At 38.1% G+C, this 27,723-nt stretch overlaps 1 protein-coding gene and 1 long non-coding RNA gene across 3 annotated transcripts; one reads left to right on the top strand and one right to left on the bottom strand.

Moving 5' to 3' along the window:
* Positions 1–127: 127 nt before the first annotated feature.
* Positions 128–25,953, bottom strand: gak (cyclin G associated kinase). 2 transcript variants are annotated; one of them, XM_028033273.1, is made up of 30 exons: positions 25,581–25,953; positions 22,254–22,315; positions 21,276–21,335; positions 19,206–19,320; positions 17,240–17,382; positions 17,004–17,129; positions 15,853–15,942; positions 15,611–15,746; positions 15,365–15,477; positions 13,648–13,726; positions 12,143–12,260; positions 11,187–11,195; positions 9,118–9,167; positions 8,791–8,939; positions 8,531–8,653; positions 8,093–8,226; positions 7,751–7,945; positions 7,536–7,653; positions 7,329–7,408; positions 6,979–7,172; positions 5,637–5,798; positions 5,259–5,419; positions 4,904–5,156; positions 4,615–4,809; positions 3,675–3,812; positions 3,465–3,551; positions 3,062–3,337; positions 2,807–2,955; positions 2,388–2,564; positions 128–2,309 (listed from the first exon to the last, which is right to left on the bottom strand). In XM_028033273.1, exons 1-30 carry the CDS (start codon positions 25,720–25,722, stop codon positions 2,208–2,210), a joined length of 3,936 nt encoding a protein of 1,311 aa, XP_027889074.1. In that variant the 5' UTR covers positions 25,723–25,953; the 3' UTR covers positions 128–2,207. The 2 variants fall into 2 exon arrangements, with proteins under 2 accessions (XP_027889074.1, XP_027889075.1); XM_028033274.1 differs by lacking the exon at positions 11,187–11,195.
* LOC114154303 (uncharacterized) lies at positions 17,546–18,307 on the top strand. Its single transcript, XR_003597548.1, has 2 exons — positions 17,546–18,137; positions 18,218–18,307. It is a non-coding gene; the product is annotated as an uncharacterized LOC114154303 (long non-coding RNA).
* Positions 25,954–27,723: the final 1,770 nt, after the last annotated feature.

Here is a 27,723-nt window from a genome sequence, read left to right as displayed (position 1 = left end):
AAACTCTTTACTTATCTTAAGAAAAGATAATTGCACTGATATATCATTACCTGTGCAACTGGAGATACATGTTTACAGAGTGAATTTGAAGGCATATTTTTAGTAAAAGAAAGACAATGCATAAATGTCCCAGATCAAAAGATTTTTTTTATTTCCTCTTTATACATTTACATTCATATTAGCATGATGTAATTTGGTAAACACTGCCAGTGAGTTGTTTTATTGTTGCCACTTTTCAGCTTTATGTTGTCAGAGTGTCAAAACAACAACAAAAAAACTGAATTTCAAGCATCAGTTATATTTTTATTTAAGTTTGCAGGCCCTTTGTTTGGGGACTTTTTTTCTCCATTTTCTTTTTACAAAACATTAGAAAGAAAACAGAAGCAACACTTTCACCTCTGAATTTAAAGGAGAAAATGCATTTGTGACATAAACGGACTGAATACCCAAAAGTATAGTTACAGATCTAGAGAAATAAGAGACAGGATATACATGTATAAAAGCACATTCATATTAACATGTGATGCTTTGGAATGAAAACAGCGGCATACTGTGACCAAACAACTGTCCCATTTGAGTTCAAAACTTTCCATTCATTTGAATTTTCCACTTGTGCCATTATTATGTATAATGCATACATCTTCCCCAAAAGCATTCATAAAACACTACAATAAATAAGAAAAAGAGGAGATTTGATTGGTCCATGAGGTAAAATGTGAATGGAAAAATAGTTGGAAAGATTTCAGAAATTTTTTTTAAAGGAAAAAAAAAAAAAGTGATAATCAGCAAAAGAGCATGATGCCCTGTAAAGCTGCATTATTTGTCAGCACACACAAAAACATTCACACAGTCCAGCCTGAGGCTTATCAAGATAAACCCCCAGCTGGAATCTTTACAAAGCCACTTGATGGATGATAATATTCTTATATTTACAAAGAGGATATTTTAACCAACAGTGTCATACAAAGAGTGAGAAAACAATCACCCCGCCCTATAAAACCAGAATAGACCATCACATTTTCTTTTCAATCCTTCAATTTTCTGAACTTTAGTTTTCTGTAAACTGTGTTAAAGATGGGTGGAGCGTAAGTGACAAAAATGGATGATGATTACAGAGGAGCTTAAACTCATGGACTGAGAGGTCTGTCACCAGGTACAATCACGCTGGTAGCATCTTTTCTGTCGCTGCTACAAGGAAAAAAAAAAAAGCACTTCAATGAAGAAAACTGCTCATTCAGACATCCCGGGTTAGGAATCGAAGACATCCACCTGCTGTTGCTTAGAGGTTTGATGGAGGATAGCATGCAGTTTGCTACACAGTGTACACTGAAAAGGTGGAAGTCAAAGAGCACTTCAAAAAAAACCAAGCAGACTGCCTGACTGGATTAATGCAGGAACTCCAAAACAAGTTTGAGGGCTGCACTTTTTTTATTATCATCATCATTTTTAACTTTGCTCTGCTGCAGCAATAACAGGTATAAAGCAGCACAAGTAGTGTTCAGCAGGTAAATTCTCTTGACTTACTGGCTCGAGAAAATTCAAGTTGTGACCCATAACAGAGCAGCAAAGGAATTCATAAAGTCTTTTCCGGTTATCTCTTTCAATTTCTGTTTGGAAATGTTCCCATTTTTTGAAGAAGCAAGTCTCAACATCATGGTATTTTGCAAACTTTCAAGTCGGCTGCCATGCTTAACAATTTACAGCCATAATCCCTTTTATTTGCCAGTAAACTACAAGACTGGCTGCAAACGTGCAAAGCACAAAGGAAATTTAGTACCACCAATTACCAAAATAGGTCAGAATTTTCTCAGTGTCGATTCCTAAAATTAAACGATATCTTTAGTTTTTGGCCCAATTGTCCGTTATTCCCTCCTCCCAATGTTTGCAGCACCACTCAGGCAGTCACACAGGTAGGCAGTGCGTTTAAAAACCATCTCAATGTTTATTAAACCCTCTGTGTAAGAACAAGAATTAGAAGTATTTTCATTACAGTGAGGCAAGAAGGTCTTTTCTTGTAGCTGTAGATACACAAGAAAGTAAAGAAGGAAGAAGGGGAAGAGAGGACACCTCTCAGAGGCTCGGCACCCTTTATGGCCCAATGTGGGCTCAGCCCTGTCCAATCTGGCCCAGTCAAACCCTCGTTTGGTTGGGCCAAATCCAGCCCAGTGCACGTCTGGTCTGGTTTAGTAGTGGTCCAGGCCGGTGTTTCAGAAAAGAGCTTTGGATCCCTGGTTTTCAAACTCTGACCAGGCGTCATTCAGTTCCATGAAGATCATCTTGGCGTACTGTTCATACGGCTGACCGGTGGCCTGCGTGGACAGAGGCAGCATTAATGACTGAAGATCTGAGCGCCAGATTACAACATGTGCAGGATTTTGAAGCTGTACCTTATCTGGATGGACGACCAACACTGCCTTCCTGTAGAATTTCTTGACCTGGTCAGGGGTCACGAGGTCCGCCATGCCCACAGGCTTCCAGCGCGTTTCCCCCTCCCACAACACTGTATGCAGAGTTGAAAGCAGCGCTCTAATGTTTCGCTCCTTCCCTTCAATCCATTCCAAAATCTGGAAAGTGGAAAATAAATGAAAATGTCAATAATTCTGAGGTTTGCTAGAGAACAAACAAATATAAACCTCAAAAAAGACAATTTTACATAATGCAGTCCCTTTACACATATTTAGGGATTGGCTGTAATCTTAAAAATTTGTGAACAAATTCAGGGAATATAAATAGTTTTGAGACATAATAAGCGTAAGAACACATACAGTGTTTTTGAGTTGCACATGTATTATATTCATCTTGTTACCTGTAACTTCAGAGGATCCATGTCTTTCGCAATCTCTTGCTTCCTCATTTCAGCAATGGTCCTTGGTCCCTTTCTATCAGGCTTGGAAGCAAAACCCTGAGTGGACAGAAGCTCCTCAAAATCATCCTCTTTCACCTTTGGTTTGGGGCCTACGGTAAAACAACAACACCGGTTAAGGGTTAAATCTGAAACTTATCAATGAGAAGCATTTCTGCAGCAGAAAAACCTCAAATCCTTTCCCCAGGCTTCTCTTACCAAATCCAGGCCCGCGGACCCCTCTTTCTTCCCTCCCACCAATGACACTAGAGAAGTTGAGGTTGTAGTTGGGTTTAGAGGGCTGTGTGCTTGCAGGCTGAGATGCTGAAGATGCTTTAGATGTTGATCCAGGTCCAGACATCCACGGTTTGGTCTGCGCTGTGGCCGGTCTTCCTGACTGCCAGGCTTGGGCTTGAGGCTTCGCAGAGGAAGGGGTGGAGGAAGACGGCGTCTTTGTGCTGAATGAAGCCCCTGAAAAGTTACTACTTGAAGAGCCTGCAAGAAAAAGAATAAATATCACACTTACTTTGGGAAGTTAAGAGATTCAAGTTGATGTTTTTCCACATGTTGGGGTCACTGCTTGTTAAATCAACATGCAACACTGTAAAAGACAAAAACTCACCTGGTAAATTGGATCCCAGGGACCCAAGGTCTGCAAAAGGATCAAAGGTCTGAGACTTGGCCTTCGACATGGATGACACACCAGAAGCTGCAATTACAGTTAGAATATGAGTCAGACTCACATTTGGTAAAGCCATTAACAAACCTGATATGCCATCAAACAAACAACACAAGCATCATACCCTTTGGTAAGAAATATTCCTCTACCCACCTGTGTTGGTATAACTGGGTTTGTTTGTGCTGGTGGTGATGTCAGGTGTGGTCTTAGCCGCCCAGCTGTCCCACCCACCCAGCAGGTCTGGTTGGCTGGCTGATGACGTCATCTTAGGGCCGTCTTTCGCTAGCTTATCTGTGAAGACCAGGTGTCCCTAATTACTACCGTACCAAGATATAGCAGGAGGTTTCTTTGATTTTGTTGACTTGATCAATTTTAATGTTCAAAAAACTGACTGATATATTATTTGTACTACTTTATACATTTTTTTGTTTGACGAGAGCATCAAAACTTTCTGTATATTTGGGAATATATTTATTTTTAGTTACTATGTGCAGTTAAATGGTGTCCTGAAGAAGCCTATTTGAGTTTGTGGCGCTATGAATGTGCCATGCAGTCACAGTCATAATATTACCTAATGATGAACAAGTAGGTTTTTTTTTTACAATCATTTACATTGCTTTTGCAATAGTAGCACAAAATGAGAATACATTTCTAATCCACCCCCACTTTGAACAAGTATTGAGATGTCTTGAACACAAATTGCATGGGGGTTTTATATCACCGACTGATAGTAGGGCATCGAATTACAAAATCAAAAGAAAAAACACGGCTTAACTTTTTCACAAAAACTGTTTGATAAAACAAAAATAAAAAGATCCACACTGTGGAAAGGAGTTTATTAAACAGAGGCAGGCCCATGACTTTGAGAGAGCTGCAGAGATCCACAGCTCTGGTAGGAGAATTGGTTGACATGACGACCAGAAGCAGAAATTTAACAAAACACGCTTTATTTCCCAGTTCTTCGTAGTTATGCACTACTTTAGTCTTGACCCATCAATGAAAAACTCACTAAAATGCTGACGTTTGAGGCTGTAACATGACAAAAGGTGAAAAAGTTAAAGTGGTATGAACACTCTGCTAATAATGAACTCACTGAGGTTGAAGAGGCTGGTGTTAGATGCAGGGGTGGTGGTACTGTGAGCAGAGCTGAATCCGCTGGTCGCTGAACTGTCAGAGCCCAACAAGTCTCCAAACAGGTCAGGCCCGGAGGCTTGGCGAGAAGAGCCCACGCTGGAACCAACGCCAGAGCCGGACCCCATCCCGAATGGATCAAACAGGTCGCCCATGGCTGCAAAACATTCATGATCAGATGAAAATCACATTAAAGTTAAAGAGAAAGTTTTGGAATAATGCATCCAGCATTACAAAGTCCCACTCCTCACGTTTTGAGTCAGGTGTGGCTCCACTGGTTGGCTCGCTAAAGAACAGATCTTCCTGCACTGCTCCTGTCTGACCAGCAGGGGGTGCAAACAAGTCATTGAGGAGATCGCTGTTGCTGGAGGCAGCTTTCAGTTCGCCCTGGTTAGAAGCACCAGAGGAAACAGCAGATGAGGCAGGCTGTTCGGGGTCAGAGTTCAATCCCAGGAGATCAGCGGTGTCGCTTCGAGCAGAGTCCTCGGGTGCTGGAGGGGGGGTCTGGTGAGAAGTTAGAAATTAAATCATTGGACTTTTAACAGCACTGTCAGAGCACATTAAAACGAAGCCTTAAGTGTTATTTTAGCAAAGTAAGTTCTCCACCTGGAAATCCGCATCGAACAGTTGTTCACTGAGGTCACGGGATAAAGCTTCCCCACTGGGAGCGGAGTAAGACTCCCCCTCTGACTGATCACTCAGATCCTCCTGGTCGTTCATGGATCCTCCTCCTATGCTGTCTGTGGCATCATGAGGGCTCTGAATGTCTGAGTGCACAAGGAAGAAATGAGAGCAAATTTTAAAAGTTTTAAGTATCAAAATGCTTTTAATTTATGGAAAAGGTTTGGTAATACAGTGTTTGAAATGGTTCAAAGCTAAGACAAGAAACAAAAATCAGAGGCTTTTCCCTCTTTGAAAAAAGAAAAAAACTGATTCAAAATATTAACATTTCAACTTCAGCGAATTATAAAAGAGTAAATTTACCTTCCCAATCTAGTGTCTGGAAGAAGTTGCTAGAGTTGGCGTCATTGCTGACCGAAGCTTCCGATTCGGTGACGTTGGCGCCATCTGGGGTCTGAGCCGGTGGAGGCGACTCCGACTCATAAAACGCAGAGGAACCAGGCTGACGGGGAAGCTCAGGCTTACCTGTGGTGGTCACACATCCAGTTAATAGAAATGAAACTGGTTCTAATGGAAGGCTTGCGTGGATAATTCTGTGTTTCATTTCACAGTGAAACACATTGTGATACGAGAGTTTCATCTGTACTTTTACTGTAACAAAAATGGTTGAAAATCCTATAAAAAATAAATTTTATTGTCCTGCTAAGTACATACTAATAGGTCATAATATGCATGAAGAACAAGCAAAAAGTGACACTATTTAAACACACTGAGGAGAGGTTTTCACTTTACAGATAAAAACAACTATAAAAAAACAGTTACATCTAAAAGAATTATCATGGAAAAGTTCAATATTTTTTGACATTTCAGACGGTGAAAGTCTGATTAACTTAGATTCACTACACTGAGATAATTATTTCAAGGCTTAATTTATTGTACTTTTTGATGATTATTTCTTATAAAAAACGAGAACTCAAAATCCAATAGTATTATACTGCAAGAAAAGTTAAATGTCAAGCTGATCAGTTTATTAACTCAAAACAAGTGGGAATGTTTCCAGTTATATTTACACAGACATTCACACCAGACCATGCTAGGCTCTTACATTATGCTGCATTTTCTTTTGGGCTAGGGAACTGAATATAAATCCAACCAAACATTTTCATCCTATTATTTTCCACCCATTTCTGAATCATATGCTCTTTTGTGTTGCTCCATCACAATAAAGTCTGAGGTTGTAAGGGACAAACTATTGTCAAAGGTATCTTATTTTTCAAGGCTCTACAATCAATCAATCAAATTTTATTTGTATAGCATATTTCAGCAGCAAGGCTTTTCAAAGTGCTTTACATCATATCAAACACAGAAACACAATGCAACAAAGAATCAACAATCAAAACACGACATTAAGTCAGGTTCCATCAATAAATTTGTAATTGATTACGTTTCAAATACAATCCTAAACCGGTGGGTTTTTAGTCGAGTTTGCATCCATAAAAGGTTTACCGGCTACCCTCATACTGTGTTATATGGAACAAAATACCTATTGCTATTTTTATTCCCACTCACGCTCACAATCACACAGTTTAAAACGATGTGGACACCATTTTAATGGGCTTCTGGCACAGAAGCTTATACTTATACTTTACTTATCGTACCTTCTGTCTACAGAAGGTACGATAAGTAAATCAAATCCAGAACCTACCAAACTTGCTGAGGATTTCCTGCTGCTCATCACGAGACGAGAAGAGTATTTTGGGGTTGAGGCCCTTGGTCTGGAAGCTGTCCCATGGAGGGGACTTGTTGCTGGGTCTGTCTCTGGGTTCCACTTCAATATCAAGATTAACCTGGAACAAGTCTGGGTATTTCTCCTGGATGTCACAGGCGTCCAAATCATACCTGACAAAAAAAGAACACGTGGAGGAAAATGTTATAGAAAAAAAAAGACTAACAAACTTGAGTTTTAGCTCTCCTGCAAATAGTAAAAAGTCATTTTCATTTGAGTAACAATATTCCAGTTTGTATTGATATTAATTAGCAGATATTTTTACATACTTAGCAAACTTGACAGTAGTTGCGTTTCTTGGGATAAAGCCTGTGTGAAACTGGATCTGAAACATTTTCATTGATGCCATCTGGAAAAGATTTTTGACATCAGAAAGGCAGTCTTTTGGGCAGAACAGTTTTTTTTAATTAGATAATTAGATAAAGTATTGATAAAATGGAAGTCAAAATCCTGGTAACACTCGTATATGCCTGTACCTTTGCCTGGAGACGGCCACCCAGTGTAGATCTAGCATGATAGATCACCACAAGTACATCTCCTTGAACTGTAACATTGAGGGGAATCTCTGCTCTGCCATCTTCCATCTTAAAATCCCTTGGGGGAGAAAAAAAAAAAGAGACAATAACTGAATAAAAAAGCTATGCCGCTTTATATCGGTTAAACAGCAAAAAACACTACAGGTCAATCATACTTCATCCTGTCGTACTCCTGTGAAGTGGTGAGGACCCTCTCGTCTCCGACGTAGACTTCGCAGAATGGCCTGCACCCGTTGCGCTGCTTGTTGAACAACGGCACCGGTGTCATGACGATAGAGTGAATAACTACAGGCTTGCTGTGAGGGATTATGGGCTCCTCTGCCATCATGTCGCACATATACTCTATGTACCTAAAACCAAAAAGCAACATTCAAGAGCACTCCCATCATTTTGTGAAACAGATAAAAAAAAATGTTGGTATATAAAAATCAATCTAGAGAAATTTCACAATTTGAGAGGAAACCAACGCAACATTTTCTGCACACTGGGTTTCGTACCTTTTGTGTGAGGGAGATATTCCAGGCGGGCAGCGTTTCATAGAGAACATGTAGACAGCAGCCTCAGCTGTAGTGAAGAGGCGACAGAAACACAGGAAAGAGCAAACTGCCACTGCTGATGCTGCTCGGCCATCCTAGAAAAAAACAAACGATCAAAACAATTAAAAGAACAGCAGCTGACAGCAGCCTTACTAGTAATGCAGATCAATCACACACTTGGCATGTTTCGTCTCAAACACAGTTGGGGTTGATGTTGACGAATAAATAACTTTTATAATTAACCAATAATTGTATGAGTAGCAAATTTTTAGGATGCAGTTATGCACAAACACAAATAATCAATGTGTACATAATCTTATAAATTATAGTTTCATTTATTAACCTACATAAAATGATCTCCTCCATTTTTGAGCATGAATGGAGGACTGGCTTACTAACCATACAGTGCACTATACAGATGTTCCTCTGGTCCTGTTTGAGCCACACATGCATGTTCTTGCAGACGTTGTAGAGACTGCGAAGGTTGGGAGCCCGGCGAACCTGCCAGTTACACTCTGAAACCTGGACACAAGGGACAAAGAGAGACAATGAAGAGACTGAAGTTTTTAGATGCAGTTCAACTGGCTGAAGAAATCAGCTGCGTCTCATTTCCCTGCACCAATTATGCAGGATCATATTCACAAACACACTGTTCTTACCCTGTTGTGGAACCGTGAAGGCCTGTAGGATCGTCTAGAGAGGTTGTACACAGCGTAGTGGCCGGCGTGACGTGAATCCAGGAACAGACGAACGTCTTCGATATTGTTCTTTATCGCAGACTCCACCCCTTCTGCTGGAAAAGACATCACTACACACACAAACAAACTGATCAGTAACCCCAAAAATAAATTTGACTTGTCTTAACATGAGACACTACAATGTGTGTTCACTTCAACTTAATCACATCTACTTAAACAACAGAATCACTTTCAAAAGAACAACAAAAGAACTTGAAAAAAATATTTTACGGAGGAAACTTGATCTACCTGCTATTCTGGAGGTGATGTAAGAAATATCCAGGTCTCCTTTGGCATAGCTGAAAAACAAAAAGCAGACTTAAAAAAGAGGCAGAGCATATGGAGGGACAAATCCATGTTAGAAAATACTTCAAACAATTAAAGAAAATGTTGCTTGACTAATGCCTGGTAAAAGCACAGTCATTTAGTAGGTAAACTAAAGGCTAACAAATAAAAATCAAGAAATAGAGACAATTCTTTTGTAACATTCATCTATCACTCTGGTTTCTAATGGCTTCTAACATATTAAAGCGGTTTGATTGGTACATTCCTCCTTCATTATAAACTGAATTTTCTAGGCACCACAAACATTTGCCAAAACACTCAATACCACAAACAGAATAAGTGTTTTTGTTATACTACACACCAGGCTTTAAGACACTCTTACAGCATCTACAAACACACTGCAACATATTAAAAGCAATGCATCATGGTTCGGAAAGCAAAAGTATCAAAGCCATCAACTCCAACTAAAGTAAATATTATGGGATGGCATTATTACGCACAGCGGGATGCTGGTTAAAGACACGTGAATGGTGAAAACGTTACTCTGTAAGCAGTGGAGTGAAAAAAAGCTCATTATTACAGTTTAATATTTGCTCATTCAAAATTTTAAGCATTCATTTGTGGCCAACCGTTCCAATGAAAGATGTATGGACATTCTGCATTAAATCACCTTTAAAGGTTTTTCAACAGAACAAAACTGGGAGGTTAGTGAAAATGGAATGTAATTAAATTTTTTATTACATTTGATAAACTATTAATAATAGATGGTCCTCTTACTCATTGCTAGTTTCACTATATTTTCACTTTCTTTTGAAGTCAGTCAGATGCCTGGTTATATCCTGACTTTCTCTCTTTTATTGAAAACTTGTCCTCACTTTCTTAATTCCTTCTGAATGCCAACTCTAAAAGACTTCTTTATTTTCCTTTTCAGTCCTTCACCTGCTGTAGAGATGGACAACAATGTAGCATTGGCATTGTATTGTAAAAACTAATCGCCATGTTAGCAATCAGTTATCCTTAATAATAAACTCTGGTTTGTTCACAAGCCTGAAAAACTGATGACACGGCAGGAACGGCATTGTGAAGTCAATTGATGATCAATATTAGATCACTTTCATCTCGACTGGCTCTGGCTGGTCACTGACCATTTGGAAACTCAAAATTAAAATCTTTTTCCAAACAGTGAACACACCACACCTAAGAATTACAAGGTCATGGAGGCAACAAACAAGTTTTCACTGCAAGGAAGAGGCTCAAAGAGAGTTATTTTTCAGCATCAGTGAAGCTTTAAAATAAACTTGTTCAGGAAGTTTGAACAGAGTACAATAAGGCTGCCATGGTTTATTATTTTGAGCTTTTAACTTCTGGAAAAAGCTGGATTTGGAAACAGTATCCTTTTGGTTACTGTTGTTACCTCAGTTACGGTAAGGGCTTGCATTATCTAAAATTGTACAGACATAAATTCTGTTTTAATAAAACTAGCCACATTAAATCCTATAATAAAATGTTAACAGTTTGTCAATCTTAGAATAATAGTAAAATCTGGTTTACAGCAACTCTTACACAGTGGGGTGTCATATCAGCTCACAGCGGAAAGGCAGGAAGAAAATATTTTAAATGCTGTTTTAATATCTTCTTATAAAACAAAGCTCCCTCATTTACAAAAAACTATGGCGAGTATTGATGCAACTATGAGAAAACTTTAGGTTTTAAAAATACCATAAGGTAAACACCCTTTAAGTTACAGCACAGCATGGAAAATTAAATTAATTGAGCAACAACATCTTATCACACAGAATGCAGATGGCTGAAATATATTTTTATTTTCCAATCATTTCGTCCCAAATTAATACCCATCTGTCAGCAACACTCAGCTGACTTATTGAGTGTGCGATGTTAGGATCATGAAGCTGTGATGATGAACACAGAACAGCAGAAGCTTTAGTAAAAGGTTTTATCCTCTAGATCAAACACATGCTACGTGACACAAATGGCAACGCATGAGAAGACAAACTTCACCGAGCCATATTTACCTCGGGCTGCTAGGAGATGTACACAAAGTGGAACCATGAGGAATTGGGACAGAAAAAAGAAACATAAAATAAAAATAAACAAAAACAATCACACGAATGGATCAAACAGATGAGGAAAAATAACTGATAGAAGGATCAAAGCTGTGCAACAAGTGTGAAATTTAGCCATTTGCTTTTTTTTTTTGGCAGAGGCTGTAATATGTACAACCACTGCCAAGGTAATGCTAATAACTCCTGTCAATCGTAAATATGAAAACAAAAATTTGGACAGCTGAGGGACTAAATGTTCCTTCCTTACGTGGAAAGCCACTCAGGAAGGAAAAAGTCATTACGTTAAATGCAAAATAAACAAATGATAACCGCTGGAGATAGGCACCAGCCTCCCTCTCAGCCCTTCAGGGATAAGAGTGTTTAGGAAATGGATAATGGCAAAATAAAAATCCAGAGTTGGATATTGTATGAAAATGTACAAGACAAATGCCTTAATTCTGCTGCGATGAGTCTGGTGGTCCGATGAAACTAAAATGGATCGTTTGGCCATGATGATCATTGTTAATGATGGACAAACTGACCTAAATCTGGAAATGTTTGAGCTTATTTATTGTCAGAAAGAAAGAGAAAAAGATATACAGTGTAGGCAAATATCTAGTTTTAACTGTGTATATATAGAGTATACAACAAGTACATACAAAACATATCTGGGTGGGTGGGTACATAGAAGGATGGATGAAATGATGCTGATAGACAGATACCATTTTTAAACAATGGGTTGTAGAATAAAGCCTGGAATTCCCTTTCCCCTCGAGAAAATAGTTTTATTTATAGTTTTATTGATATAATCCCAGATAGTGCATGTTATGCCAAGTAAGAAAGTTCACATGTAAAAAGCTTTTCATGATAAATAATCAAATAGAAAATATAAAGACACTCATAGCAAAAAAGCTGGAGCCCCTCACCTGGCTACTGATTGGATGACCTTAGATGATGTGTCTTTAATGTTGGTCAGGAAGCGCTCTGTTCCTCCCCTCAAGATGTCCAGGAAGCCACTTCCTGCTTGATCAGGATCATACACACCTGGGCATCATGGGAAAGAAGAGAAGTGAATGTGCTTTTGTAGAGTAACAGGCAACGCCACACATGTCCCTTTAACAGCACCGAGTAGTCCAATAAAAGAGAGGCAGAAAATAGCTTGGATAAATTTGTTGGTTTTATACTGTGATAATTCAGGTTCTTGATGTTTTTTTCAGTAAGATGCAGATGGAGCTAATCGTCAAAGGAAAGAACAAACACACTCTGCTTTTCAACAGATGGTTGATGGGCGGCACAGAAATCCTCTTATTAGGTATCAAGGAGGTTGCATGTGTGTGTAAGGGTGTGTGTTTGCTGAAAAAGATAAGCTCATTACAGTAGTTTTGGCAAATGTACCTCCTGTAGAGAAATGGGAAAATAATTTTTGACACAGGGATTTTGTCCTTACTTATGTTTTAATTATATCACTTCAAATGCAAACATCAGAAAGATTTTCAAATTTGAGAACTGCCTTAATGGCAAATATATATATTAGCATTCAAGATAAGTATAGACTTAAAATACATGCAATTACACTAAAAAGGGGAAAAGCCATTACTGTTCCACATAGGCCTGGGTCAGTCGGAGTGTCTCTGAATGAGAAACCTTCAGTAAAAATATCAATTTTACATCATTGCCTTGTTTACAGAAAACATAAAATATGGTCTAGCAACAAATATTCCTACAATCTAGAAAACAATAAAAAAGATTATTACAGATGTGGTAATAACTACACATTTAGTCAGTATATCTGCTAGAGTAGCTGAACTGCTGTCAGATGCTTAACAGAATTGCTACTCTTGGCTTAGCAAATGTAATTTTAAGTAAAAGCAATGGTTGTCAGTTTTTGCACCATGACTTTATTTTAGCAACAGGAAATATTGAAAATGACTGAGTTCCTCCTAATCCCATTGTACAGCTGCCTCCTTTCAGCCAGCTGAAAGGAGCTGACCAGCAGCATGCATCAACCAGCTTCAATGTAGAAAAATAAAACTAAACTGGCTATGCCAAGTTCTGCATTTTAATATCTTGACTTAGGTTGCAACATTGCTTTGAATTGATCCATTTTGTTTTCTCGCCTGTGTTTTTGTTCATTTCCTTTAAAAAAGTTGAGCTAAAGCTGCCAGCTTTCACAGTTCATGGAATACGCACTGAAACGTCAACACATTCAGTAGATTACCAGGAATACTGGGACACAAAGCTAGAAACCATCACTTAAAGCCTTAGTAGCCATGCTTCCTAAACATCTCCCTCTTTGCAAAGTGACATGTAATCTGTCACTTTGTTTGCATGCAACACTTTTTTACTTTTTTTATTAGGGATATTCTGCTAGTCTGTGAAAACATAAAAACCTGTAATCTTCAGAGATCCCAACATTACTAATCAGACTTACCTGCATTGTTATGGACACTTTGGATCTGCATGGGTGGCTGCGCTCCGTTGTTTCCGAATCCTCCGTTCTGCTCCAGCAGCTGCAGACATTCATAGCCATCATAAACTGGACGCCAACAGTAATACGTACTCAACATTGTTGTAGGAATGATGAAGATGTAAAAAACACTGCAAAACTGGCAACCAAAACTGCTTAATGAGAAGGAAAAGTTGAAGATATCATGAAAAATGAGGAGCTCTGAAAAGTATCTACAAAACGATATTGAGCAAATTAAAAATGCAAGCAGTTTGAATTCACTCCTTTCTTCACTGTGAGTCGACAGCGCTGCGTTTCCATCTCTCCTCTATTCCTTAATTGTCTCCCCTCTGCTACGGCTCAGTCTGCCGCTCCATATGTCTCCACTGAACTGCAGCGGAGAGTGGAGGAGGATCGTAATCTCCTTATGTCCAGCAGGGAAACCGTTTCTTAGCCCTAATCAGATCAGCGATCGCCAAATCCACCGACACCCCCCTCACCTCCCATAAACACACTCAGTCTGGTCTGGATTCAGGTTTATGCATAAAGGAAGATTCAGGTGAACCTTTGGAGAATTACTTTGCTGCTGGCCAAAACCAAACTAGTCATTTATTTTGTAGCAAAGATTTAGTGGAAAATACTGAACACTAATGAGGGAATTACTGCAGATCAAAAAGTTGGAGGAATGAGTCCCAGTAAGACCTGCAGATTTCAAACTGAAATCAGCTTTCACAGTAAGTACAAGGATTTGAATTGAAAATCATAAGATTAAACTGAAATTTTAAACTGACTGTGCTCCCAGTATCAAATGTTTTCTGTCTTGACAACAACAATGCCACTAAACAAACTACAATCATTCTATGTTTCTGTTTCAAATTCAGTTCATGAAAACCTCCAAGTGTCAGCCTGTTTGAAACTGCGGGCGCAAGTAAGAAAGAAGCCAGAAAAAGAGAAAACTGACTCCTTTGTGCCTCCACAAAGTGCGTGTGTTGCATGAGAGACTTAGTAAAAGGAACCGCATCAGCAATTTGAGAGGCACACAGCGGAAAGGGCCGGGTGACTCTTTCAGGCTTACAGATAGACGAGCAGTCTTAGCCAATCAGGTAACACTTTATTTGACGAGTTGTGAATAAGACTGTCATGACACCGTCATAAACATGACATAACACCTGTCATGAACATGAGTAAGTCTTCATGAATATATATGACTGTTGTCATAAAGTGTCATTCGGTAAATCATGACACTTTTAGTACAAAGTTGACATTATTCAAAATGTCTTTGTTATGACAACTTGACATTAACCAATAAATCATGATCTGATTTGTTATAAAAGCATTCCTGAGTAAACTTCAAAAATGATGTAGCTTTATGTTATTAAAGCTAAAGTTTAATCAGTAATACTTTTATAACAAATTTATGTCAGATCATGATTTCTTGGTTAATGTCAAGTTGTCATAAGAAAGATATTTTGAATAATGTCAACTTTGTATTAAAAGTGTCATGATTTACCAAATGACACTTTATGACAAGAGTCATAAATGTTCATGAAGACTTACTCGTGTTCACGACAGGTGTTATGTCATGTTTATGACAGTGTCATGACAGTCTTATTCACAACCCGCCAAATAAAGTGTTACCGCCAATCAAGACAATTTATCAAAAATACACCAATTGATATCTACTTTCTACTTTAACACTCACTTCTGTAACTGGAGACTTGGGGTTGACATTACGAGCGGCTGCAATCTCCTGCAGCTGGTTGACCAACTCTGTAATGGATAGCCTCTCATCAGGGTTCACCTTCAACATGGAACCTAAAAAGAAAACGGATTAAAAGAGTATAAAGATGGAGCAGGAAAAAATATACTAAAAAAAGAAGGGAAAAAAACATTTCTACTCTATAAATATTACACAGACTAAGAATACCAAACAAGTAGCAGTACATACGTATAAGGTCATGAAACACAGTGTATTTGGCGTCATTCTGTGGGATGGAGTATTTTCCATTGACTATCTGCAGTTTGGCTCCGTCTTCAAAAGGATGCTGCTTAAAACACAACAGATAGAGGATGCACCCAAGAGCCTGCATGGGAGAACAGATGGTCAAACTGGAAATCCAGAATTCAATTTACTTTCAAATAAAAAGTGAAGCAAAAAAAAGAAAAAGTAAGGAGTTTCCAAGTCCTGACCCAGATGTCCTGTTTCTCGTTGATGGGAAAGTTAGAGTACAGGTCGATCATCTCTGGTGTTCTGTATGCTGGAGTGGTGTTTCTTGTAATCTGCAGAGGGAAAAAAGTAAAATTATTTAAGATACAACCACATATATAAACCAGCCACGTTGTTTTTAGATATTTTCCAATAAATTAGTAAAAACTACTTTTTTTTAATCCAATTCACCAAGATTTTCTTATTGTTTACTTTTGAAAAGGATAAAATTAGGCATTTCTCATCTACAACTCCATCATACAAGCTGTTTGCTCTAGCATATATTTACCACCAATGGTTTGGAAAGATTAGCAGACAATATTAGATTTACAATTTCTTGTCTCTGTGCATGTTTCTGTGTGGTTATGGTATTAATAGCCTTAATGTAACCAATCTGTGCTTCCTCTGGTGAATTCAATCAAACATTTCTGGTTCCTATTTAACACCAAGATGTCATTACTAGAGTTTCAGTGTGACACTAGATACATTGGAATCAGATAAATGGAGGCTTCACCTAATTCAAGCTTTTTTTGTTTTTTACATACATAGGAAACATGTATTAAAACTGTCACTTTGGTACATTAAGTTATTAAAATCTAGTTCTGCATAAATCGTCTTGTTTTTTGTGTGTTTCTCTGGGGAAGAAAAATAGGATTGTACATGGCTGCTAAATATGATTAACAAATGCATGTTAAATAATAAAAATATTATGCATTATCAATTAATGCTCCTTCAAAGAGGCCAAAATAAAAAAATAAAAAAACAGTCTGCATTAGTGCACCCAGTAAAAATGAGATTTTGCTCATTATGTTGCTTCGTGTTATTAAAAAAAACTTACAAGAGCAAAAATGTAAAGCACATGTATATAGTCTTGTTTTTAAGAATTTAAACTAGTTCAATGAGTAATGAGATTCAACCTGATAGCAGCACAATACTTGGTAAACATAAAATGATTCCTATGAAACAAAACTTTGAAGAATTTGGATGTGCAGTGGGCAGTTTTGTCACATTATGTGAGCAGAACCTTCGACAACAGGAACAGGTTGTGGAAATGAGGACGAACAGAACATCAGTAACTCCTGCTTGTATCCAACGGATCAGTGTTTCTTTTTTATTTAGAGAAGTGTGTGTGTACCTCATCCTCCACCATGGACCTCTTCTGTGCAGACCAGCTGTAGTCGGGATAATGTGACACTGTGGTGGCGCTGCCAAAGTCACACAGCTTGATGGTGCCCTGGTTACTAATCAAGAGGTTCTCAATCTGCAACACATCAGAGGCCATCTCATTCAGCTCCACCGCACAGTAACAGGCTCATCATTCTACGCCCGTTTAAAGAAGCATTCTTCCTTCAGCCATCAGAGCCGACCAACCTTAAGGTCTCTGTGGATGACCGGAGGTTTCTGTTTGTGCATGTGCTGCACGGCTCGACACGCCTGGTAGAAGATTTTCAGCACAGTGTCACATGACATGGGAGCTCGCTGCTCAACGCGCTTTATGAAGTCCACCAGTTGACCTGAGCCAGAGCAAACATATTTATATAAATAATGATTTCCAATTTTAAACCAAGCCGTTTATTAACACTAACGGTTCAGACGAATGTTCAAATCAGAGCTTGGGTTAGGCCTTTCTCAAAATGTATGCAGTTTAAAAGAAGGAAATACGTTCAATATTTATTTTACATAATGAATAGAAAATTGTTGGGTTCCTGGGTGTTTCCTGTCTGTGGTTGGGGTTGCTGTTTCCCTGTCCATCCTTCAGGGGGCGCCTGGCAGTCATTCCTGGAGGGCGTGGACCAGCTGATATTCATCACCTGCACTGCATGATCTCATTTGGAGGAGCATAAGAGGAGGAGGCAGCCTACACACCAGTGCCAGAGTGTTTGCCAGTTTTGGTATTACAGGCCACCTGAAGTTCTCCAGTGATCGAACTTTGTGAATTTCTAGTGATTCTTGGTTTTTTTTTGTGCCTCCATAGGAACTCTCACTACAGAAGCTGTGAACCCCTTAGTGGAAATCCAGCGCAGAACCTCTCCTTGTGACGCCGGTGGATTATTGCCCACCGGATGCCCAAGTCCCTGAATCCCACCTTGGTGATCGGATCTCCACGCTCGCTGCCTCCCTCTCTCCGGCCATAAACGAAACCCGCCCAGATCTCGTCCGCCCTCCAGAGCTGCCCCACCACCATAAGCGAAGCAGCAACACTCGACCTCAAGTAATCCGCCCAGGATCCTTCAGACCTTCCCCCCCGGTCCGTATCATCTCAGCTGAAGTAAGAACGTTAAGGGTTTTTTTTTCAGCACTTTACCATTTCCTCCAGTCAGCGAACTCACCATACTCTCTCACCCTTAGCTCCAACCAGAAGCATCGTATCCTCTCCGGACCAGTTTTTTCCCCTTTTTTTCTGACTGTCATTCTCTGCAATAAATATAATTTTACTGATTTCCCTTGTTCTGTGGGTGTTCTTGCATGTGGGTCAGACGATTAAAACCCATCATGACAAAAATGGGGAGGAATCTATCACAGGGTTTTGCATTTGACTAAAATCTGAGCTATGTGGAATCAAGGTGTTTCATTGATGTGCTTATATACGTATATATATATATATATATATATATATTTATTTATTTTTTGAACATACTTACAGTTACAGTAAGTCTGCAGATTAGTCTGACTGAAAATAGCTTACAATATAGTCACTGTATTTGATACAGTACAGAAAATAATTTTGCATATTTCAAATATGCTATAGTTTTTTTTTATTATTTTGCAAAGGATAAGATTTAGTAAACAAGAATTTGACTTTATGCAGGTATTGCAGCTGGACATTCTGATTTTCAGCTGATCAAGAAGTTGACCTGTTTTGAAAGATTTAAATAAGCCAATGAATAAAGAAATCTGAATAGTTACACAATACTCAAACCAAATTTAGTTCATTTTGACTTCTTTTGTACATTTCTAACCAAATCATATTGGATGCAAATCTCTGCTTTGTTCATTATGAAAAATGTATGAAAAAAGACAACTGAATATTAATGCATACTCTTTGTTTAAAGAGGAAGGTGCAGGCTAATAAAGTTGTAAAAAACTGCTGAATGAAAACTAGGGCATTTGTAACGGAAGTAAAGGAAGCAGAACAGGAAATGAAAAAGCCACAAAAAAAGTAGACTTTCATCACCAGTTCCTTCTGAGTTCCTGAAAAAGTGCAACGTCACCCGAATTAACAAAACTATGTTGGATGAATGAGTAACCCCAGAGCCCGACATGACGAGGCAGACAGAGGAAGATGTACCAACACTTACGAAAATGCCTGTGTGCAGAAGTGGGAGTCGGTATTTACCTTTACACAACTCGGTGAGGATCAGAAACTCTGCCTGCCCAGTGTCCGACTCCTCCTTACTGATTGATGCAGCTGAGCAGAACTGAACCATGTTTGGATGACCTGATAATTTTTTCTAGAAGAAGCCAGAGGGTGAAAGATCAGAGAATAAACAGAGCTGTGAAGTCAGGCCTGCTCTCAGATTTGATTATTTAAACTGTTAAAACTAAATCTTTAAGCACACTGTATAAAGAGACATTTTATTTCTTCCAGGCTTGGCATTAAAATCGGTCTAAACGTCCCTTGTTTTAAGTCAGTCAGTATCACCAGAAATACTGTTTTGGTTAATGTCAGTGAGAGTTTTAAATTTTAATAGTCTTCACATTCAGAACTTTGTAAATTGTTTCTTAATCTTTGGTAGACTTTTAAAAAAAATCTGTATAATTTGGGTCAAACATTTTGGATATCAATAAGATTATCCCAATAGTTTGTCAAAATTTTAGTCCATTTTTCTGACAGAATTTGTGTAACTGAGTCAGGTCTGTAGGCCACATTTCTCACAAATACCTTTGTATTTCTGACAAAAAATATCTATGGAACTGAAATGAGGGCTTTATTATCTCTATTACACAACCATTCTCACCTACTTTGGCAGGATGAAAATTTTACTTCCTGGCTGATGTCGTAAGATGTTGCTTCAAAGAAACACCCCCACAAATTGCTGTGCTACCCCCCCTATACTACCCAGTTGGGATAGAGCTCTGAAGAATGCAAGCTTCGCTCTTTTATTTCTCCAAATGCAACAGAAGTCAGTGTGGCCACATAGTTCTGATTTCATCACACCACAGGACATGACTCTGAAGACTAGGGTCTCTGTCCCTGAGAACATTTAAAAACTAGTCTTTATTTGTTTCACTGTGGAGAATGATACTCGTCTACAGCCAGCAGCTTCACAAAGGGTTTCCTTTTGTTTTGGAATTGATACACACATTTCACCACAAAACACACTCATCTCTGGGGCACAGAGCTTGTCTTGTGAATGGCATGATGGCTGGACTTTCCCATGCTGTTTATACTTGTAGTTGTTTTAACAGATGAACATGGCACATTCAGGCAGCTGGAAGTCAGACCGAAAGATGATTCAGATTTGGAGAGGTTCTCAGAGAGGTTCTCTTTCTGATATCTTGGCTCTTTTTTTATTATTAATTTTACAGAAAGTCACATGAGGAAGTTTGTATGTGAGCTGATGCCTTAAAATATATCCACAGCTGTGCCTCCATTTGGCTCAAAGGTTAACCAATAAGCTCCTGGGGTCTGAGTTTCATTATGCTAGCATTCAGTAAAAATAAATAAATAGAAAAGACTTAGACTAATTTAATGCCAGAGAGGTAAAAGAAAGTATCTTTCTATGGTAATTATTAGGTTCCAACTGCATATCAAACATATAATTATATACATATATAATTATATCGTTTTCTAACCCTGGTCCACAAGGCGTACTACTCTGCATGTTTCAGATGTTTCCCTGTTTTAACACACCAGACTGAGATGATCGCAGTGCAGTGACAGTCTGTCAATCAGCCATCGGCTGACATCAGGTGTGTCAAAGCAGGGAAACATCTAAAACATGCAGAGCAGTGTGCCTTAAGGACTGTAATGACAGGTTTTACTTTCACTAGTAAGCTGTTGCTTAATAATAATGGAAATTTTGGTCAATGGATTTGTATCCAACTGGAACAAAATATGATGGAATAGCCTTTTACTTTAAATATGCAAATAATAATAGAATTGCATATTTTAAATTGCACATTGCTTTAGGAGTTTTTCTCACTCATGAAAAAAATAAATAAATCACCTTTAGACTTACCACCAACTACTATTAATACTGTGTATTGACTCTTGAATTGTAAATGTAACACCTGGCTTTGCCTATAAAATAAGCAGATATTTCTGTACAACCAGCTTGTTCCACAAACCTCAAACATGTGGGTTTGATTTTAACTTGGCTGTTTCACATGACAACATCTGCTCTCTACTGAGGCAGAAATTTCCAATGTAATCTTAAAAGAAATGGAGTATGGTCAATCATACCATGAAGCAGACTTCCTGTATAATTTCCTTGTTCTTTTCCTCCTCATTGGACAGCAGCCTCTGAAACAAAAACATGCAAAAAAATCATTTGTAGAGATACTTTTCAGAAAGTGCAGACAAAAAGTTTTGTTTTATCATCATATATTACTATCTTTTTGAAATCCCAACATCTAAGGCATGGTTTGCTACATCTAGAGAGAAAACACAAATAAATTGCTGTTTATTAGTAATCCTAACCAGAGTAGGAGTGCTGGATGTCACTGTAAAAGCTTAACAAATCAATTATGCCATAATTTTGTCTTCGTTTGGAATAACAGTAAAAACCTGTTTAACTTCAGTGCTGTGTATCGTAATCCTCTCACACACACTGTAACGTCATCACATCTCCAGATGTAAACAGCTGAAGATTATTTGAGCTGCCAGGATCAACCACTGAGAGATTTACAGAATCACTGATTTCAAATCGACCACAAAATCTCTCACTGTAGACTTTACCACATGTATTGACATTAGTATTAAAAGTGTGTTGCAAAATGCTCAATCAGTGGGCTAAAACTTTGAACTTGATATTTTTTCCCATAAGAACACTTCAAAAGAAAGTTTCAACGTTCTCTTAAAAGAGGAATAAGAATGTCTACAGCGCAGATTTAACAGAATATAATATGAAAAAGAAGTTTAAACCACTGAACTCTCTTTAACATCTCAAAAAGCAGGTGAAGCTTTTTAAACATCGAAAGGGATTTAAAAGTGGAAAAGGTTCAAAACAGAAAGGAAAATAAAGGCTAAAAAGTGAGTTCTTTTTCTAAGGAGCTGATCATCATCTCCAGATATAAACTGAAGATCATAAAAACGGCTGCTATCAGCCGGTGAGAGCCTTACAGAATCACTCATTTCAAACAGTTATTTCTATGTTAATGTTAGCGATATTTAAAAACAAATCAGTTTGAAATATTCAGTCCTGAAGATAACTCGTCTTACCTTCAGAGCATAGTCCTTTCCACCGCTCATGTCCTGGGCTTCATACACAAAAGCAAATCCACCTAAAAGAAAAAATAAAGTATTAAGCAAAACTATAAACAGATAATAGCATATTTAGATTCTACTGTAGCATTCATAGACAAATAACTTGCATCTGGAATGTTTCGTGTATTGTAACTATAATACTTGATGCAATCAAACATAATAATGTCCAAAAATAAGCTCCATGCGTTTAAGTTTAACTTGCTCTGACTAGGTTATTCCCAGAGTTAAAATGGTGACGGACCAAAGAAAACTCATCCAGCACAGCATTCCTACATAGTTGATTCCACAGTGGACTGAGTTCAGTTCCTTGCAATTCATGATCAGAAAAAGTACTCAGAACTTCAGCTGACGATCTGCTCGACTGATCCTCCACAAACACTAGTCTAGTCTAGAACGGTACAACCACAGTCTTATCTGTAGAATGATGAGCTGCTGCACCAGACTAGTTTGAAATGAAGCAAATTGCTGAAAAACAAACACAGCAAACTTTCTGGCACCAGCTTAATCTTAAACCTCAAGTGCCTACGATAAGGCCTGCTAAAAATAAATGAACTCAGTTTCATAGAGGGAGTTTTTAGCTCTAAGCTGGAGGCTGTATTCAAATCATGTTTTACTATAATCTGTCTGCCACCAATGGATACAGCAGGACAGGATGCCATTATGGGTTGCATAGAATAAGACTGTGGGACATTTAGAGTTCAGCAAACAGAAAAAAAATGTGTGTTTGAATTCATTTTAGTGCTTGCTGGAAGGCAGATAGGATTTGAAAAAAATCAATAGTTTACACTGAAAAAACTAAATATTAAAAATAAATCATAGGCCTGACTTCTAACTGAAATTACTACTATTATTCTTTTCGTTAAATTTATTTTTAAATTATTTAATTTAATAAACATCCTAATTATAATTGTTTAATTTAATAACTGCTAAATTCATATTCCAAACGTAAAAGTCTGTACTGCTGGAAGACAAAAAAAAAATCTCAACGATCCAAACGAGTGAAGCGTATGGTCACCATAGCGATGAGTAAATCAACAACCCGCCTTGAGTTCCTCAGCAAAAAAACTAAAGGAACAGCTGCCCGTCTCTAATCTTTAACGATTTATTTACCCAAGGATGACTGCTGCTCAGGTGTGTGTAAGACGAATTCATTATCCCAGTCCTGATTCAGTGACCTTGTTTGGGATTCAACCCAGTAACCCGATAGTCGCACAGACTTCTTTCACATGAGCAGGACAGAACAAGCTCGTTTGATTTCTGAGCTCAGGACTAAAAATGTGTTCAAATGTAGTTGATAGTTGGTATAAAGAGCAACATCCATTTTTTTTTTTCAATTTGTTAGTAGCAGGAATGAAAGTAGCTACATCACAGTGGGAACGCAGGCCTAAACAACAGAAGGCAGAAATTTGGAAAATCTATTTTTTCTTTTTTCCAATTTAAGCTGCAAGACTTCTCTGTTCACTGATCTTTTGAAATTAATTTAATTAAATCTTTTGTAGATTTGTAAATAAATAAATGTATAGGTGAAAATAAAAAAAAAATCATCTGGTTGGAGCCATTTATTGTATAAGCATCCAAAGATCTTAGTGCAGAGCAACAAAGAAACCTTTCAGATAGCAGGACACAAGTCTGAAAGGGGAGGGGGAGTTTTAATGTAAAACGATCTGGGCTTCAACCTGTTTAACCTGTGATGGGCCGTCCAGGACCGGCTCAGTTAATGCACTGGACTGTCTGGTAACATTAGTACAACATTGTTGTCATGTAAATGTCAGATGCATTGACTGATCCTAGCATTTTGTGTCTATGTTGTCATAACATGTGAAATAACTTGATTCTGTTTAGTTTTTTTCTATGAATAATTTTAAAGAGCAATAAAAGCATACAAAAACATTCATCAATAAAATTTGTTTTATTCTACTATAATTCAACGGGGACTAATTCATCTTGAGAAACCATGAGAGGGATTAACAGACTATTAACTTCTTACATTACAGATGAGGATACAAAAAGTTGTGTAAAAAGAAAAATCAAAACTACATATTTGTTAAAACAAAGTAAATCAGTCATTTATTGCTAAATAAGGTGCGTCACACTGGAAGGTGCACATTCCAATGCATTTAAGCAATTTATTTAGCTCTATTTACACTTTACGTCAACAACTGCATTCAGGAAAGTGATAGGAAAGTTAGTGGAATCCAAGCATTCCAAAGCTTTTAAAAATGCATGGATTCAAAACCGCAGCATGTTTTGCATTGTAGCTTCATTTCTATGAAGGAGATGGCAGAGAAAGTGCTGCAGTCTAGTTTTGCATACTCTTGTTTAGCTGGCTTAAAAAAGGCTGCAATACTTTCACCTCACTTACAAAAAATAACAAATACGACTGTTTGGAAATATTACCAACAAGGAAGACAACTCCAGAAACTAAATGTGAGCCAGCATTTAATTTTATTGATATAAAACTGCTTATAAACAACAGTTTGCAAGACTCACCTTACAAACTGCGGTTCAAAAAGCATGTCTCATTGGCATTTAATATCAGGTTGTTATCAATCTTAAAAGGTCAGAAAAAATTTTTTAAAAATTATATGCTCATAAAATGGCCCTTTTCGAAACTGCAAGGCCCCCTTATAGACTACAGAAAACATTTGTTTACATCAAAGCACACTAATCTCCACGCTTCAACATGTCTCCCATCTTAAGTCTGCATATTAAAACGGGGATAAAACAGATCTGTGCTAAGGGAAACGGAAAACAACACCTGGAGATAAATAAAAGTCTTCAATTTTGCGTGACTTTTTTTGGCGTTTAACCCCCGTTTCAAATGCAACCCAACAGTCGCTGTCTGCATTTAAGGTTAGGCGAGACAATCCAGCAAATATCGGAAATTGCTTTAGTTATTTTTGAAATCTAATAATCAGGAAGTGTGCTAAACCTAGTGTTATCTGTGTTGCTTTATTGCTGCCACATCTACACTTAAAGTGTGTTGCCAAAACATGTAAATAGATGTCAAGGTTCATGACTCGAAGTTATCCAGCGACATTCAAGATACGAAAACGAACAAATCAAACTAACATGTGTTTTCCTTCGATATCCACATTTCAACAATTAATGCAAAGTTGATCGAAACCAAATAATCTGCTGGTGTTTGCTAGGTGAGTCGCGGCGCTTCATTTGCTAACCAACTCAACTGACGTTGTTAGCTCGTTAGCTAGCTTCAGCTACCTAGCATGCCTGATTGCAAGCCGTGACAGTCAGGTCCGTGGCTCTGGAGCAAGTTCTCACCTTCAGCAATCACCCGTTTTATCCTCAGCTTCATGTCACCGAGCTCAACGACTTGTCCGACGAAGTCATTCTGGTCCCGGCTGGCTCCTCCGGACGAGCCGGGCCCGGCTAAGAAATCCAGTGCCGACTGAAACAGGGACATTTTTTTTTTATCCGGCGTCCGTCTTCAGGCCGCCCCTTGAACAAGAAATGAGCGTCCGAAATTCCTGCTGGCTCAACAATAACACTCTCCAGCGGCCTATTCAGTTAGTGAAAGGTATTATACCCAGGGGATACAAGTCCTTCATCTAAAGCAGACATCCTCTTTCTGCTGCTAAACTGACGAAGCAGCCATCATATCGGCGCCGACTGCTTCCGTGAAGAGTGAAGATGACGTCAAACACGATTCGATCATGTGACTTAAAAACCTGACGAGGACCTGTGCCAGAGTGGGATCAGGTGCTTCGTTTAAATTAAAATCTTAATAGACAATAAATAAACCAAAAAAAAAAATTACAAATCGTAAATGTGATCAAACTATTTTCAGAACACAATGGGGGAAAAAAAATCATAATCAGACAGTCAGATGTGATTTGGAGACCCGCACAATTCAATACATAAATAAATGAGTTATGTATTTATTAATTGAGGTATGTTCTCCATAAGAAACACGTATTTAAGTGTTTAGTCGGTTATATATCTGTATCACAGATATGTATTGCTAGTATTTTTATCCCTCAAGAAATATTTATCAGTATGCTTTTACTTTATCTTACCAGGGAACAGTTTTTAGATGTTGTCTTGATATTTCTTAGTGCTGCAGTCTATTATCAGTAAGAGATAATGTACATTTCAGTTAAAGATTATAATAAAACCACAATGAGCAACCGATTGAACCAAACTTAAAATCCATTGTTAATCCAACGACTTTGCCACACTTTCGAAAACTCTGTGTGAAGTAATCAAAACACGCTTTGAGAAAGTTTCATTTGACACATTTTGCCATTTCGAATTAGTTCTGTGTTATGTTATGTTCTGCTTGGTGACTGGTTTTCTGTTGCCTTTTAAATATATTTAGGATGCATTTGGATTTCAAAGTATCGGACTGCGTACCACACAATCTAATGTACAATGCTGCCATCTACAGGATGGATACGGTACAACCTCACCCTCCCATTTCAGTATGTGCTAAAGTCAAAGCTGTGGTTTCCTTGAGGGGGCAACATTGAAAAAGTAATGATAACTCTTCTGTTGAGTATGTGTCAAAAGGTTTGTAAAGCAGGAATATGGGCTTGATGACAAAGATCTTGATGACCTGTGTTACTGGTATGGTAGAGCATTACCTAGACAACTGTGGTGTATTGTTGTCTACTATTTATGGAGTACATAAAGGTGGAGTACACCAAGAGCCGAAAGCTGAAGTACATCAAAGGCAGCAAGGTTTAGTTAGGTCAACACATGCAATGGGTTGTTGTAAATCTGAATTAGTTTATTTACATTGTTGCTTTAGTAAATGCAGTTTTCCTCACAGCAACGTATGTCTGTGAAGAACTCTTTAGTTATAATATTTACTTTATTCAATAAGGACATATCTTAAATTGTGAACAGTGTTGTACAACTGACATGTAATATCTACTTAAACGTAGATATTTTTATTTAACATACAAATCCATGTGATAAACTGCAACACATTCAGTGACATCAGAGCAAGATTTGTTTCAAGACTTGAGAGCATTAAATAAATTTTTCCGATGATAAATAAGAAGTCCTATATGGTCAGCATCCCCATATGAAACGTTTGTATTTAGCATTTCAATAATTCATTTTCTTTTTGCATATTGTGTTCTTTTTTTCAACGAGTTGGAAAGGGTTTGTCATTGTGAGGCAGGAGCGGTATGAGGCTCAGTCAACAAGTTATTCTGGTTATTTATATGTGTTCCCTCCGGTCGAGCCAGTCAGAGGCTATAACCTAGAATCATATTCAAATTGCACTTAGAGAGAAATAGAAACATAATTGCAATGCCCATATCCATGTACAGTCAGCAGAAATAAGGAGGAAAGTTACCTTTTTGGCAAACTTGTTTATAAGATAACAATCCTGTGCAGTTATCTTTTCATCCATCTTCCCATCAACCGAAATGTTTTTCTGTCCCTGCTAAACATC

Source organism: Xiphophorus couchianus, chromosome 12 (genome assembly GCF_001444195.1).
Source record: "Xiphophorus couchianus chromosome 12, X_couchianus-1.0, whole genome shotgun sequence".
Lineage (NCBI taxonomy): Eukaryota > Metazoa > Chordata > Actinopteri > Cyprinodontiformes > Poeciliidae > Xiphophorus > Xiphophorus couchianus.
Note: the sequence above shows the minus strand (reverse complement) of the source record. Positions and strands in the feature narration are given on the sequence as shown.

Bases quoted from the DNA above. Each gene is read 5' to 3' on its own strand.
- gak (XM_028033273.1), bottom strand. From the start codon at position 25,722: ATGTCCCTGTTTCAGTCGGCACTGGATTTCTTAGCCGGGCCCGGCTCG. The intron at 7,173-7,328 runs GTATGTAAAAAT...TTTTTTTGTCAG, and splicing joins ACTACTGTCAAGTTTGCTAA to GTATGATTTGGACGCCTGTG. The intron at 2,310-2,387 runs GTACAGCTTCAA...CTGTCCACGCAG, and splicing joins TGGTCGTCCATCCAGATAAG to GCCACCGGTCAGCCGTATGA.